The sequence below is a fragment of the Spermophilus citellus genome, assembly GCF_964194105.1.
Source record: "Spermophilus citellus genome assembly, chromosome: 18".
NCBI classification, from domain to species: Eukaryota; Metazoa; Chordata; class Mammalia; order Rodentia; family Sciuridae; genus Spermophilus; species Spermophilus citellus.
The window spans coordinates 58,002,020-58,017,971 of NC_138200.1; the positions used below are offsets into that span (position 1 = coordinate 58,002,020).

At 38.8% G+C, this 15,952-nt stretch overlaps 1 protein-coding gene across 2 annotated transcripts in view; it reads right to left on the reverse strand.

The window, feature by feature from the left end:
• RFWD3 (ring finger and WD repeat domain 3) overlaps nucleotides 1-15,952 on the reverse strand; it is a 41,470-nt gene that overhangs the window by 11,923 nt on the left and 13,595 nt on the right. The window contains exons 3-8 of one of the 2 annotated variants that reach the window (XM_081274207.1): nucleotides 13,602-13,804; nucleotides 12,994-13,064; nucleotides 9,428-9,619; nucleotides 9,251-9,342; nucleotides 4,034-4,148; nucleotides 2,771-2,999 (exon numbers count right to left, since the gene is read on the reverse strand). In XM_081274207.1, the coding sequence (XP_081130333.1) occupies nucleotides 2,771-2,999; nucleotides 4,034-4,148; nucleotides 9,251-9,342; nucleotides 9,428-9,619; nucleotides 12,994-13,064; nucleotides 13,602-13,804 (902 nt within the window). Of the gene's footprint in view, nucleotides 1-2,770; nucleotides 3,000-4,033; nucleotides 4,149-9,250; nucleotides 9,343-9,427; nucleotides 9,623-12,993; nucleotides 13,065-13,601; nucleotides 13,805-15,952 lie in introns of both variants that reach the window. The other variant, XM_081274206.1, reaches the window with a different exon arrangement.

Consider the following 15,952-nt stretch of genomic DNA (forward strand, 5'->3'; position numbering starts at 1 on the left):
ATCTTTTTTAAAAAATATGTTGAAAGTCAAAACAAAAAATAACAATGCACTATAAAACTCTAGAAAATGCAAACTAATCTACATAAAAAGCAGGTCAGGGCTGAGGATATAGCTCAGTTGGTAGAGTGCTTGCCTCACATGCCCAAGACCCTGGGTTCAATCCCTAACACCTAAAAAAGAAAAAGAAAAGAAGCATTTATTTGGAGACAGGGAGAAGAGGAAACACCAGGTGGAAGGGATTACAAAAGTAACAAGAAAACTTTTGGCATGATAAATATGTTCATTATATCTTGATGCAGTGATGGTTTCAGGGGTGTACACATATCAAATCACATACTTTAAACATACAGTTTAGTTTATGTCAATGAAGCTGTTGAGAGACTGAGAGTATTCCATCTGAAGCACAGATACTCAAAATGCAGAAAGCACACAACAGTAAAGAACGGAGATAAGGGCTGGGGATGTGGCTCAAGCAGTAGCACGCTCGCCTCACATGCGTTCGGCCCAGGTTCGATCCTCAGCACCACATACCAACAAAGATGTTGTGTCCGCCGAGAACTAAAAATAAATATTTAAAATTCTCTCTCTCTCTCCCTCCCCTCACTCTCTCTTTAAAAAAAAAAATTAAAAAAAAATATTTATGAAGACCTTTCCCTTAAAAAAAAAAAAAAAAAAAAAAAGAATGGAGATAAGGCTGGGTGTGGTAAGGCACACATATAATCCCAGACTTTGGAGGCCAGGGCAGATATAGCACCGCATAAAAATAAATAAAATAAAGGTATTGTGTTCTCAACTAAAAATATTACTATTATTTTTTAAATTGTTGATAGATCTTTATTTTATTATTTATATGTGGTGCTGAGAATTGAACCCAGTGCTTCACATGTGCCAGGCAAGTGTGAAGCTGAGCCACAGCCCCAGTCCTAAAAATATTAATAATAATAATAAAATAAAGGTCTGGGGATGTAGTTCAGTGGTAAAGGAACTAGAGGTTTGATCCCTAGTACTGGGGGTGAAAAAACAAAAAGGGACACAATAATAACCAATTTGAGGAAAATCAGAGGTTTTATTTGATCATAAATCATTTTTTAAAAGTATTGGATGGGGTCAGGCACAGTGACACGTACCTGTAAATCCTAGCTACTAGGAAGGCCAAGACAGGAGAATTCCAAGTTTGAGGATAACCTGGACAACTTAGCAAGATCCTGACTCAAAATTAATAAAGGGCCAGGCATGGTGGTCCATATCAGTAATCTCAATGATTCGGGAGGCTAATCCAATTTGGAGGCCAGCCTCAGGAACTTAGCAAGACTGTCTCAAAAAATAAAAGGGGCTACGGAGGAGAATCAGTGGTTAAGCGCCCCTCTGTCAATCCCTGGCACCGCCCCACAAATATAAGGTAAAGGATGTAGCTCAGTGGCAGAGCACTTGCCTAGCATGTGTGAGATGGTGGGTGTAATCCCTAGTACTAAAAAAAAAAAAAATTTAAATCTTAGATGGGATCTAAGAATATTATAAAAAATCCTTTTACTTTATGCTTAAGTGGAGGTGTTTTTTTTTTTTTTGTACTGGGGATTAAACTCAGGGACACTTAACCATTAAGCCACATCCCTAGGCCTTTTGGTTTTGTATTTAGAGACAGGATCTCTGAGTTGCTTAAGGCCTTGCTAAATTTGCTAAAGCTGGCTTTGAATCTGTAACCCTCCCACCTCCGAGCCTCTAGGATTACAGGAGTACACTACTGGGCCTAACTGGAAATTCATGATAGTCTCTCACATTATAGCTGTTATCACTAAATAGAGAAATACACAAAAATATAGAATTTCGTTCTCTTTTGGGGGGAGGTACTGGAATTGAATTCAGGATGCTCTGTCACTGAGCCCTTTGGAATACTTTTTAAATATTTATTTATTTAAATATTTATTTTTTAGTTGTAGTTGAACACATACCTTTATTTTATTTATTTATTTTTTATGTGGTGCTAAGGATCAAACCCAAGGCCTCGCATGTGTTAGGCAAGCGCTCTACTGCTGAGCCACAACCCCAGCCCTGGAATACTTTTTATTTTGAAAAAGGATCTCATTAAGTTGCTTAGAGCCTTGTTACATTGCAGAGACTGGCCTTGAACTTGTAAAAAAAAAAAAAAAAAAAAAAAAAATCACATGATAAAGCCAGTAGAAAGAAACATCTGGGGCTGGGGTGTAAATCAGTGGTAGAGTGCTTGCCTAGCACTGGGTTTGGATTCAATCCTCAGCAACACATAAAAATAAATAAAATAAGGGTGTTGTATCCAAAACAAAACAAAACAAAACAAAAAAAAAAAAAAAAAAAAAAAAGAAAAAGAAAAAGAAAAACATCTGTAACATCTAGGAACAATTTCATTGGGCATGTGAGGACATTTGGTTTGCAATAGTAAGAAAATATAAATTAAGCTTTACATGCACAAAATAGGAAAATAGTTAGCACATGTATTATATAATTAATGCATTCTCCAAGTTCTTTTATTTGGAATTTGAACACTATTGAATATAAGATTAAATTTTGTCTTAACTTGAATTAGCCCTCAGAATACTTTTGTCACACATTTCAGGTCTAAAATGAAACTAAGCTGAATGGGACATATGGGGAGTGATTTGTTCTCTTTAGACTATAACACTGACTTACACTTCTATGTACCTCCTATTGAAACCTGAATTCTCCAAAAAAGGAGAGAAGAAGAAATAAACAGAGTAGAATACAAACACGATAGCTGTGGTTCTGAATTGTTTACCTGGAAGGAAGGAAGCCTGAGGAGAAGGCTGTGATATCACCAGGCAGCTCATAGCATCACAGTATGCCATGATTCGGCAGTTTCCTGTCTGAGATACTGTGAAGGTCTTTTGGAAGTGGTACTTGTGCTGGCCCTGGCTGGAGGGCAGGCAGTTTAGGAAACTTGCCTGGGAGCTCCCGGGTTGCTGTGCAATCTGATCTCGATGCTGTATAACAAGTTTTTGCAAATCCTAAAATAAAAAAGGTTTTGTAAACGCAAAGCTGTTTTATTTGACATTTCCTCCAAGAACAATTTCTTGCCAGGGAAGGTGATGTATGCCAGTGCCCAGTGACTCAGGAGGCTGAGGATCCCAAGTCTGAGGCCAGGCTCAGCAACTTACTGAGGCCCTAAGCAGCTTAGTGAGACCTTGCCTTCAAAAACAAGGGCTGGGATTGTAGCTCAGTAACGAGAGAGTGCTCGCCTTGCACATGTGAGGCACTGGGTTCGATCCTCAGAACATAAACACAAATAAAGGTATTATTATGTTCATTTACAACTAAAATATATTAAAAAAAAAAAACCCACAAACACAAAACACCTTGATCTGCTGGGCAAGGTGGCACATGTCTGTAATCCTAGTGGCTAGGGAGGATGAGATAGAAGGATCGAAAGTTCAAAGCCAGCCTCAGCAAAAGCTAGGCCCTAGGCAACTCAGTGGGAGACCCTGTCTCTAAATAAATCACAAAACAGGGTTGGGGATATGGCTCAGGGGTCAAATGCCCCTGAGTTCAATCCCTAGTACCCAGCTCCCCACTCCCAAAAAAACTTGGAAGAGTTCTTGTACTAAATGTTACCATGAATTCTAGAGAACTGAGTTCTTAGAGTATTTTAACAATCAATGAAATAAGGAGAGTACAGAAGGACAGCTTCATTTTATTGGTAGATTTGGGGAGGTAAAAATGACTTTAGCAAGTTGAGCATTCTCAGTTGGTGTTGGTGTTCAATTTTTCTAAAGTTCTGACTGCAGCAGAATCCATCATGAAGTGTGTTTCAGACAAACAGCCTAATCAGACAGAGAATGAACTGGTCATGTTTCCTTCTTTAACAACTTGATAAATCCTATTTATGTTTGTGATGAACCTATGTAAATATTTAGATTCCTATTATTTGGGGTATTGAACCTGGGCCATGTATATGCTAAGCATATACACTACCACTGAGTTGTAGACACAGCTCTGTTCTTCAATTCTGAATTCCAAATTTAAGTCACAAGAGCAAACTCACCTGGACGCGACTGTGAAGTTTAGTGCATTCATCAGTAAGAACTTGAAGTTGAAGTCGGCACTGTGCAGACTCTAACTCAGCCTGCTTTCTGAGCATCTGCTCCTTCAATAAAGCACTAGAAAGGGAAATAAATGTGGATCAGAAAGGTTACAGTACAGAAAGATGTCTTAGTATGTTCACACTGTCATATACTTTGCTATAAATCTATCAGGCTAGTGGATAATATACACAGAGTCATAAACAAAAAGAGGAAAACCTCTCCAATTTAAGAAAAACTACAGGAACTACAAGAGAGTATAGCATGCAGGGTTTAACTCATGAGCCTACTGTATTTTCTTTCTTTCTTTTTTTTGTACAGACACATCCCCAGCATGTTTTAAAAATATTTTATTTAGAGACAGGGTCTCACTCAGTTGCTTTGAACTTACAATCTGCCTCAGCCCCTCAAGCCACTGGGATTACAGGTGTGCACCACCATGCCCAGCTGGATTTTGTTTTTAAGGCAAGCAATGATGTCAGGAATTTGCCTCTTACTGGGAAATGGGAACTAAAAAAGGTTTTATGTAAAAAGGAGGGAAAAAAGAACAAAGCCAACTCTCTGCTTCCAGCTAGAGCAAATGTGATTAAAAGAATGTGTTGAATTAAAACAATAAGCTATTAGTTGTTAATGAAATACTCAAATAAAATCACCAAAAAAGGGGCTGAATTAAAGAGATAAAAGTATATACCTAGCAAATGCTAATAAAATAAAAATCAGTCATAATTAAGGCAAAAAGCATGATCAGGCAATAGCCAGTAATCCATCCCAGTGACTTGTGATGCTGAGGCAGGAGGATCACCAGTTTGAATTCAGCCTGGGCAACTTACACCATGACTCTAAAATAAAAAGGGGCTTGGGGTTGTAGTTCAGAGGTAGAGTGCTTGCCTAGCCCATGTGTGGCACTGGGTTTGATTCTCAGCTTCATATAAAAATAAATAAATAAAGGTATTGTGTCCACCTAAAAGGACACAAGGGATATAGTTTCAATCACTGTTGCCAATGCCAAACCATTAATGAGGAAACGAGTTTAAGAAAAAAGGTTTATTGCTTTGCTAGCAAAGGAGAAACAGAGGGGACTCTTGTCCCAAAGGCTGTGATAGAACAGGGTGGGGGTGGGTGGGTTATCAAGTCGATTCAGAGAAGATTTAGGGAAAATAAGATCAGGGAGAAGTGAGAGGTTTAGGGAAAAGATTGGGAAAAAGAAAAAAACATGTAAGTTTCAAAGCCACAAGAGATACAGTCAAAGCATCAAGTGAACTCGTTATATCCTCAGTACTACACACATACATGAAGATATAAACAACAATATATAATAAAGACATATTCACCAAAAGTAACAATCTTAAATTTGCACATACCTAAAAAGTTTCAAAATATTACATGCAAAAACAAGGACTGAATTACATTCCAATAAAATCAAAAAGAAAAAAATGAAAATTGGAAGGGAAGAGATAAAGCTGCCTATACTTATTTATTTTCAAGAAAAATTCTAGTGAACTCAAAACTATTACGGTTCATCGAGGTTGCTTGAATTAAGACCAAGAAAAGCAGACCTGCTGAGTGAAGTGGTGCATATCAGGAAGGCTAAGGCAAGAGGATCACAAGTTTGAGGACAGCCTCAGCAACTTAGTGAGACCTTATCTCAAAATCAAGTTCTAGGTCAGTGTAGGCACTTCTATAGAGAAAGACTTTGCTCAAAACAAAACCTAGCAAGGGCTCAGTGGTAAAGCACTTGCCTAGCATGTGTGAAGGCCCTGTGTTCAATCTCCGGAACCATAAACCAAAACAACAACAATAAAAAACCAAAAACAAAAAAATTGGGACTGGAGTTGTGGCTCAGTGGCAGAACACTTGCCTAGCATGTGTGAGGCACTGGGTTCGATCCTTAGTACCACATAAAAATAAACAATTAAAATAAAGGTATGCTATCAACCTACAATTTTTTTTTAAATGATATCAATGGGCTGGGCCTGGGGCTCAGTGACAGAGCACTTGCCTAGCATGTGTGAGGCACTGGGTTCAATCCTCAATACCACATTAAAAAAATATATATATAAAAATAGAGCTATTATGTCCATCTACAACTAAAAATAATTCTTAAAAAATGATAGACTCGTAAAAAAAAAAAAAAAAAATCAATAAGATTCCCTACTTACCAGACAACTGATTAGTGAAGGGAATTAAAAAAAAAAAATCATTACCAACAACAATTTTAACAATGACAATCTAGGAATAAAGTTAAAGGATTCAGAAGTTCTTTATGAAGCAAAGTATATTCAAAACACAGAAAACCAGAAAAAAAAAAGGAAGGATATTATACAATGTTCATAGCTAGAAAAGACATCATGAAGATTATAACTCCTCAAGTTAACTCTAAAAATTTAACGCTATTTTAATCAAGAGCCCAAAGGATTTACTTATTTTTATTTTTGTGGTACTGGGAATTGAACTCCCGGGTATTCTAACACTGAGCTACATCCCAGCCGCCCCGCTTTGGTACCAGAGATTGAATGCAGGGGCACTTAACAATTGAACCATATCCCAAGCCCTTTGTTTTATTTATTTATTTACTATTGATTGATTGTACATGTATTGAACTCTGGGGCTCTCAACCACTGAGCCTCATCCCTAGCCCTATTTTGTACTTTTATTTAGACAGGGTCTCACTGAGTTGCTTAGTGTCTTGTTGTTGCTGAGGCTGACTTTGAACTCTCAACCCTCCTCTCTCAGCCTCCCGATTACAGGTATGTGCCACCATGTCCGGCTTTGACCCCTTTATTTTGATACAGGGTCTCACTAAATTGCCTAGGCTGCCCTCCAACTTGTGATCCTCTCACCTCAAATCTCCCTCTCACCTCAATATCTCACTTGAGTTCACATGTGTGTGCCACTCAGTTTTATATGGAACTTAAAAATTAATTTTAGCTGGTATGATGGCCCAAGCATGTAATCCCAGCTGCTCAGGTATTTGCAGCAGGAGGATGAGGTCAGCCTGGGCAATTTAGTAAGGCTCACTGTCTTAAATTGTAACTTAATATAATTTTTACACAAAGTATAAAAACTTTCTAAGCCATACAATATATAATCATTCTTGGGAATGATAAACAATTAATAAAAGTGGTTTTATCTCTGCTAGGCACTGTGGCGAACACCTATAATCCCAGCGGCTTGGGAGGCTAGTACAGGAGGATCATGAGTTCAAAACCAGCCTCAGCAAAAGCAAGGTGCTAAGCAACTTAGCAAGAACCTGTCTCTAAATAAAATTCAAAATAGGGCTGGGGATATGGCTCAGTGGTCGAGTGTATCTGATTCAATCCCTGGTACCAAAAAAAAAAAAAAAAAAAAAAAAAGTTTCTCTTTTCTTCCCTCTCATTTTTTTTTTAAAGAAAGAGTGAGAGAGGAGAGAGAGGAGAGAGAGAGGAGAGAGAGAGAGAGAGAGAGAGAGAGAGAGAGAGAGAGAATTTTTTAATATTTATTTATTTAGTTCTCGGCAGACACAACATCTTTGTTGGTATGTGGTGCTGAGGATCGAACCTGGGCCGCACGCATCCCAGGCGAGCGCGCTACTGCTTGAGCCACATCCCCAGCCCTTCCCTCTCATTTTTTAAATGCCCAGACTGATCTCTAACATGTGGGCTCAAGTGATCCTCTCATCTCAGTCTCCCCAATAGTTAGGACTATAGGTATGCTACCACACTCAGCTAGGATTTATTCCTTTAGCCAAACCTATAGATTTTGCCTTTTTATTTATTTTAATAGCATTGGGGATGGAACCTGGGTCCTCATACATACAAGGAAAGCACTGTAAACTGAGCTACATTCTATGCCTTTTTTTATGTGCTTTATTCCCCCACTTTGGTACTGGGAATTTAACCCAGGGGTACTTTACCACTGAGCCATATCCTAAGCCCCTTTTTATTTTAAATTTTGAGACAGCATCTTACTAAGTGGCTTAGGACCTTGCTAAATAGCTGAGGTGGCCTGTTGAAGGTTCTTTTTAACATTTTCTGTACCAGGAATTGAACCCAGGTGCACTTAACCACTCAGTCACATCCCCAGCCCTTTTTTGGTATTTTAATATTTAGAGAGTGACAGGCTAAATTGCCGAGGCTGGTTTTAAAGTTGCGATCCTCCTACCTCAGACACCTCAACCACTGTGATTACAGTTGTGTGCCACCGTGCCAGGCTCTTTAATATTCTTTTTAGTTGTAGTTGGATACAATATCTTTATTTATTTTTATGTGATGCTGAGGATTGAACCCAGGGCCTCACCCATGCTAGGTGAGTGCTCTACCGCTAAGCCACAACCCCAGCCCCCTCTTTAATGTTCTTAAAGCATATTTTACATAGTAGCCTTTGTTTGGTACTGTGGATTGAATTCAGGGGTGCATACCACTGAGTTACATCCCCAACCCCCTCCCTTTAAATATTTTTTAGTTGACAATGAACCTTTATTTATTTATATGTGGTACTGAGAATCAAACCTAGTGCCTGACACATGCTAGGCAAGTGTTCTTGTACTAAGCCACAACCCCAGTCTCCCAACCCTTTTGAGACAGGGTCTTGCTAAGTTGCCCAAGCTGGCCTTGAACCTGGGATCTCCCTGCCTCAGACTCCCAAGTCATTGCGATTACAGGTATACCCTACCATACTCAGCTTTAAGTAGTACTTTAAGCAACTGTTTAAGGCTTACAAAATGTTGGTAGTTTTTTGCATTGCATGTGCAAATTTTTTATATGAGCTTTCTATTAGGAGAGCTGTTGTACAGGGCCTTAGGAACATGAAAAGCAAAAATGGCATCACTTAAGTAATGTGCTAGACTGTTGCCCCTGCTCTTTGTGACAGGGTCTTGATATGTTGCCCAGGCTGGCCCCAAACTTATGGGCTCAATCATCCTGCCTCAATCTCCTAGGTTTCTGGGACTAGAGTGCAACACAGCACCCAGCTTCAGATGTTCATTTTTAATGCTGTATAGAGAGCAAACAGTGCAGATTCCCTTCAGAAGATCATCAGGTGTGCATTATAAATAATAATGTAGGACGACTGCAATCTCTCCAGAGATTCCCAAATCAGAAAGTCTCAGAACCACACTAAAAGTGGTTTCATACTCCCTTTTAAAGATGTGCCTATGAGAACACAAAGGGAATAGTCCAGGTAGGCACACTCTCACCACTTACCTTTTCACCCGCTCTTGTTCACTGGTGTCCAAAGCTCTGAGGGTTCGGGCATAAAGGACAATGATATCATTGTGCTTGGCTTTCTTATTGCACTAAAGAGTCCAATGGAAAACAATTAGTGTGGTTCTAGGAATTCTGACTTAACATATTAGGTCCTTACTTAATTATGGTCCTTACCTGGGGACATTTTCGTGCTTGTCCTTTAAGCCACTTAGAAATGCATCTATACCCAAAGAGGTGCCCACAGCGTAATGCTGAGAGCCGGTGGTCGCCAGCATTGGTCCACTGTTCCAAACATATTGTGCAAGTATCCCCTTCTTCTTCATCCATAGAAGCAGAAGGTAGAGTAGGATTGGATTTCTGGGGAGACTGCTGGATGGAAATTGGGATACACGCAAATGAGAAAATGCAAAATCAGGCTCGAAAAGGGTAAACAACTCTAACCAATTAACAAAAGTACACAAAAATGACACAAACCTCACTGAAATGGATGCAGAAAAACTGCAATACCTATAAATTACTTTTTATTTTTTTCTAGAATGCAATCTGGCAAAATATAAATCATGAAAATACTGTTACTTTTTGTGGTGCTGGGGATTGAACCCAGGGGTTCATGCATACTACACATATATTCTAACTCCCAGTCTTTTTGAAACACATCTCGCAAAATTGACAACGCTGCCATTGAACTTGTAGTCCTCCTGTCTGTCTCCTGCATCACTGGGATTATGAGTGTATACCACCACTCCTGGCTCCATACTACTTTTTTTTTTTTTTTTTGGTACTGGGGGTGCTTTACCACTGAGCCATATCACAAGGTCTTTTTTTTTTAATACTTAAAATTTTTTTAGTTGCAGTTGGACACAATATCTTTACTTATTTATTATCATGTGGTGCTAAGGATGAAACCCAGGGCCTCGCATATGGTCTATCTCTGAGCCACAATCCCAGCCACAGGGTCTTGTTTAATTGCTTAGGGCCTTGCTAGCTGCTAAGGCTGGCATCAAACGTGTGATCCTCCTGCCTCAGCCTCCCAAGCCACTGGGATTAAAAGCCCATACTACCTTTTGATCTTACTAAATTCTTGGATTTTCCCTTCATTGAAGAAAAGCAGCGGTTGGGGTTTAGCTCAGTGGCGGAGCACTTGCCTAGCATGTGCAAGGCCATGAGTTCAGTCTTTAACCCTGGTAACAAAAACAAAAAAGAAAAACAACTAGAGCTGATGTGGCTCAGTAGAACACTTGCCTAGCATGTGTGAGGCACTGAGTTAGATTCTCAGCATTGCATATAAATGAATAAATAAATAAAGGTCCATTGACAACTAAAATTATAAATACACACATTACAAAAGAGCAGCTATCTGTACAAAGATATAAAAATAAAACAAAAATATTCTAGCAACTACTATTATAATCAACAGGAGATAGTAATAGGATCATGGGCTGGGATTGTGGTTCAGTGGTAGAGTGTTCACCTAGCACCACATAAATGTAAAATAAAGATATTGTGTCTACCTAAACTTTAAGAATAAATATGGACAATTGATTAGAGAGAATATAATGTGTGCACTAGTATTTCCAAAAAGGAGAAAAGATGATGGAAGCAAAGCATTAATTAAAAAACAAATGTATAAGGGCTGGGGCTGGGGCTGAGCGGTAGAGCACTTGCCTAGCACGTGCAAGGTGCTGGGTTTGATCCTCACACCACATAAAAATAAATAAATAAAATAAAGATTAAAAAAGGGGGGGCTTGGGATGTGGCTCAAGTGCTGGTGCGCTCGCCTGGCGTGCATGAGGCACTGGATTTGATCCTCAGCACCACATTAAATAATTAAAGATACTGTGTCCATCTAAAACTAAAAAATAAAAATTTTTTTAAAAAAATACATATGGATGTCTGATGACACCAGGCACTGTTGAAGGTGAGAGAGAAATGGACATGCTTACATACTGGTGTTATATAAGTATAAAGTTGCACTAATTCCTGGAGGGTAATTTGGATATCTACCAAAATTACAACGTGTCTTTGATACAGCAATGTCTCTGCTAAGAAATATACCCCCAATGGGTATAATCACAAATATTTGTGAAGACAACTGAATAAAGATGTTCAGTGCAATATGATTCATATCATAAAAACATAAAAAGAGCAAAGAACCATGGTGTACACAACCAGAGTTAACTAAAAATTTATTCCTACAATGGAATACTGTACAGCTATTAAAAACAAGAGTCGAGGGCTGGGGATGTGGCTCAACTGGTAGCGCGCTCGCCTGGAGTGCGTGCGGCCTGGGTTGGATCCTCAGCACCACATACCAACAAAGACGTTGTGTCCGCCGAGAACTAAAAAATAAATATTAAAAATAAAATTCTCTTCTCTCTCTCTCTTTAAAAAAAAAAAAAAAAAAAACAAGAGTCGAATCTATATACTGACAATGGAAAGCTCTCCAAGATGTAATAAGCTGGGGAGTGGGGAAAAAGCCAGATTAAGGACAAAATATAATTCTTTCTGTGTAAATTTTTAACAAGAAACACATATAAATATGTGTTTATATGTATGTAAAAGATTTTCAGAAATAGAAACATGGAGACAATATAGAAACATTCAAGAAAGTAGACAAATGATGTTCTGAGATTGACAGAATTCAAAGCAGGTGTAAATGATTCATATATAGGAAAATAAGCACATATGTCATCTTAAAAAACGAAAAGCTGTTTATCACATTCTGCTTGAAATTTTTAAGGCACATTTATACCTATTTTTAAATATTTTCCAGTATTGGGAACTGAATCTAGGGGGAACTCTGCTACATCCACAGCCCGTTTTGCTTTTTATTTTGAGATAGAATGAGCACAGGTTGTGGGACTGGGGAGGAGTCTCATTAAGTTGCTGAGGCTGGCCTTATACTTGTGATCCTCCTGTCTCAGCATCCCAAGACTCTGGGATTACGTGTGTGGACTACCCTGCTGAGATATACCTAATTTCTCAACTGATATTTAATCATGTTAGATAGACAGACGGTTATTCTCAAGAACCCCCAACCCTTTTAAACTTAAGAGGAAGCAATCATGGAAATAATGAGAAACAGGGAAAGGATCCACATCTAGGCTTGTTACGGTTCGGGTATGAGGCATCCCCCAAAAGTTCATGTGTGAAACAATGCAATTACAAGAGCTGTAACAATCAGTGGCTTAATCCACTGATGTATTAACCAGGTAGTAACCTTAGGCAGGTAGGAGGAGGAAGGTCATTGGGGGCATGCCTTTGGGGTATATACTTTGTCCCTGGTGAGTGAAGCTCTCTCTGCTTCCTTTTTTCCATGTCTTGAGCTGCCTTCCTTTGCCACTTACTTCCATCATGATGTTCTGCCTTATACTGGACCCAGAACTATAGAGGTGAACCATGGACTGAACCTCTAAAACTGTGAGCCAAAATAAACTTGTCCTCCTCTATTTGTTATTAGGTCTTTGGTCACAGGGCTTACTGTCTTCAGAGCCTGAAAGCTTTCTATTTTTCTTTTTTTTAAGAGAGAGAGAGAATTTTTTAATATTTATTTTCTAGTTTTCGGCGGACACAACATCTTTGTTTGTATGTGGTGCTGAGGATAGAACCCGGGCCGCACGCATGCCAGACGAGCGCGCTACCGCTTGAGCCACATCCCCAGCCCAAATCTTTCTATTTTAAACTGCAACCACCTTTAAGATGAAATATAAACTTTTCATTTAAAAGCATGTTCATATTACCTGTTTGGGAAGGGTCTTGTCTCCACTGATAAATGTAACTTCTTGGTCTGCTGAGACATCTCCCAGTTGCTCTGCCAAATTGTATCCAAAAATGATAGAATAGATAAAAACGGGGGGGAGAGACATTAGGTACAAGAAAGTAGCAGGAGAAAAGTCTAACTCACTGAAGCTTTCCATTTCTAATTGGTACTGATCTGCAAGAGGGATGACATTTCCCAAATACCATCAATGAATTTATTACTATCATTACTATTTACTTATTTTGTATATTGTTAAGCGTACATAGACAAGGGACTGAATTTATAAAATTTTTCTTTCAAAAACGGAATCCATTTCCTTCTCAGATGTGTAAGAAAATGAAAGGGAATTTTACATTTTATTACAAAGGGACTGACTCACAGGGACACAAATCAAATAAAACCATGAGTCAGATCAAATCCTCATTATAACCATGATCAGAGAAAGCTCTGTAGTGTAAGCAGAGGAATCCATGATATTTGAAGGAGAAAGGGAAGGTATAAAAGCACAAATCTACATTTTCTTGCCTTCTGAAGCTTGAGCTTTGTGGATGTTAAACTTTTGAATTCAAACATGGATAAAATACTGACCTTCTGAAATGACAGCTTCAGTCTCTTCTGCAGGGACAATAACCTCTTCATACTCTGCAGAGCTCTCACTGTCAGAATCAGAACTGCTTGACACTGGCAAGTCTTCAGGTATAGGATCCCTAGTCTCTGAATCAAAAGATGCAGCTGGAAAGTGAGGCTGGGTCCTGCTCACCTGAAAGTAAGCATCCAGTGGTGCTCTCAACCTATATATGCAAAAGACAACAGAATCATAGTATAATACACCATCATCAAACTAATAACCTATAGTAATGTGATGGTAAATCTTAGTTATTTCAATTATTTCAATATGCTACTTTTGAAAGTTGTAGAAGGAAGAGCAGATATATAGACAGATGCTCACTGGCCTGGGTATTCTTTTCAGTAGTGAGAATTGAACACAGAGGCACTCTACTACTGAGCCATATCACCAGCCATCTTTTTAGTTTTTGAGACAGGGTCTTGCTAAGTTGCCAAGGCTGGCCTCAAACTTGCAATACTCCTACTTTAGCCTCCAGAGCTGCTGGGATTATAAGCACGTGCCAGCACAACCTGCTGGATATTTTTAAAATCACTGCTACTTTGGTCCACAATGGAGCATGACTCTTCTGCTTAAAGTTAATTCTGTGTGATTTTACAGCTGATTTAAAAGCGAACAACTTGCCAGGTGCGGTGGTGCATACCTATAATTCCAGAGGCTCGGGAGGCTGAGGCTCAGGAGGATGGTGAGTTCAAAGCCAGCCTTAGCAAAAGCGAGGTGCTAAGCAACTCAGTAAGACCCTGTCTCTAAATAAAAATACAACACAGGGCTAGGGCTGGGGCTCAGTAGTCGAGTGCCTGAATTCAATCCCTGGTACTCCCCTCATGCCCCCCCAAAAGTAAACAACTTGCTGAGCATGGTGGCTCATACCTGTATTTCCAGTGATTTAGGAGGCTGAGGTAAAAAATAAAAAATAAAAGGGCTAGGGATGTAAGAATAATGTCAGTGGTCTTTAGCATGCCCAGAAACTACGTAATTGTGCCACAATCTGATTCCAAAACATTTTCATGTTATCTAACAGGAACCTTCTACTCATAAGCAGTCATTTCCTTTCTCTCCTCCTTCCAGGAATCACTATTCTACTTTCTATCTATAGATTTGCCTATTCTGGACATTTCGTATGAACTGAATCTTACAATATATGGCCTTTTGTGTCTGGACTCTTTACAACTTAATAAAAGATCATCTATAAAAATTATAGCTTCATTTTTTTTCGTTTCTTGTCAAGCTTCCTGATACAAAGTTGAACAAAAGTGGTAAAAACATAAATCTTTGTCACGTTTCTCATTTTAGGAGTAAAGTTTCCAGTCTTTGACCATTTATTGAGATGTTATTTAGAAATTTTTCATTAATGACTTTTATCCTGTTGAGGAAATTCCTGTCATTCCTAGTTTACTGTGTATGTTTATCATGACGTGGTCTTGGATAGCATCTATTGAGATATTCATTCTTTTACCCATATTGTTTTATTTTCATTTTTGGTACTAGGATTTAACTAGGAGTATTCTACCTCTGAGCTACACCCCCAGCTCCTTTTAAAATTTTTGAGAGGGAAAGAGCCAGGTATGGCAGTGTGCGCCTATAATCTCAAAGACTTTAAAAGCTAAGCAGGAGGAACCAAAGTCTGAGGCGAGATCCTGTCTCAAAAAATAAAAAGGACTGGGGATACAGATCAGTGATAGAGGATCCTGGGTTCAATTTACAGTACTGATTTAAAAAAAAAAAAAACAGCGGTAGGGTGGGGAGTCTCAATCGCCAAGCTGGCCTTAAACTTGTGATTCTCCTGCCTCAGCTTTCCCAATTCACTGGGGTTACATGCATGCACCACTACACCCAACCCCTATACGGAGATACTATGGTGTATGTCATTAATTGCTTTTTGACTGTTGAATCAACTTTGCTTTCCTGGAACAAATGCTATTTAGTTATGATATATAATCCTTCCTACACGTTGCTGGATTTGGTTTGCTAGCATTTCACTATATGATTTTGGTACCAAAACAGTACTGACCTCATAGAATCAGGAAATATTCCCTCCTTCCATTTTTGGAAAAAGAGTTTATGAAGTAATGTATGCTTATTTCCTTTTAAATTACTCGGTAGAATTCATGAGGGATACCATCTGATTCTGGAATCTTCTTTGTGAAGTGTTCTTATCTCTTTTTCTTTTTTCTTTTCTTTTTTTTGGGGTGCTAGGAATTGAACTAAAGGCTTCATAAATGCTAGGTCAGCACTTTATCACTGAGCTAGGCACCTAAACCTTTTCTAAATTTACTTTATAAAAGGCTATTGCGGGCTGGGGTTGTGGCTCAGT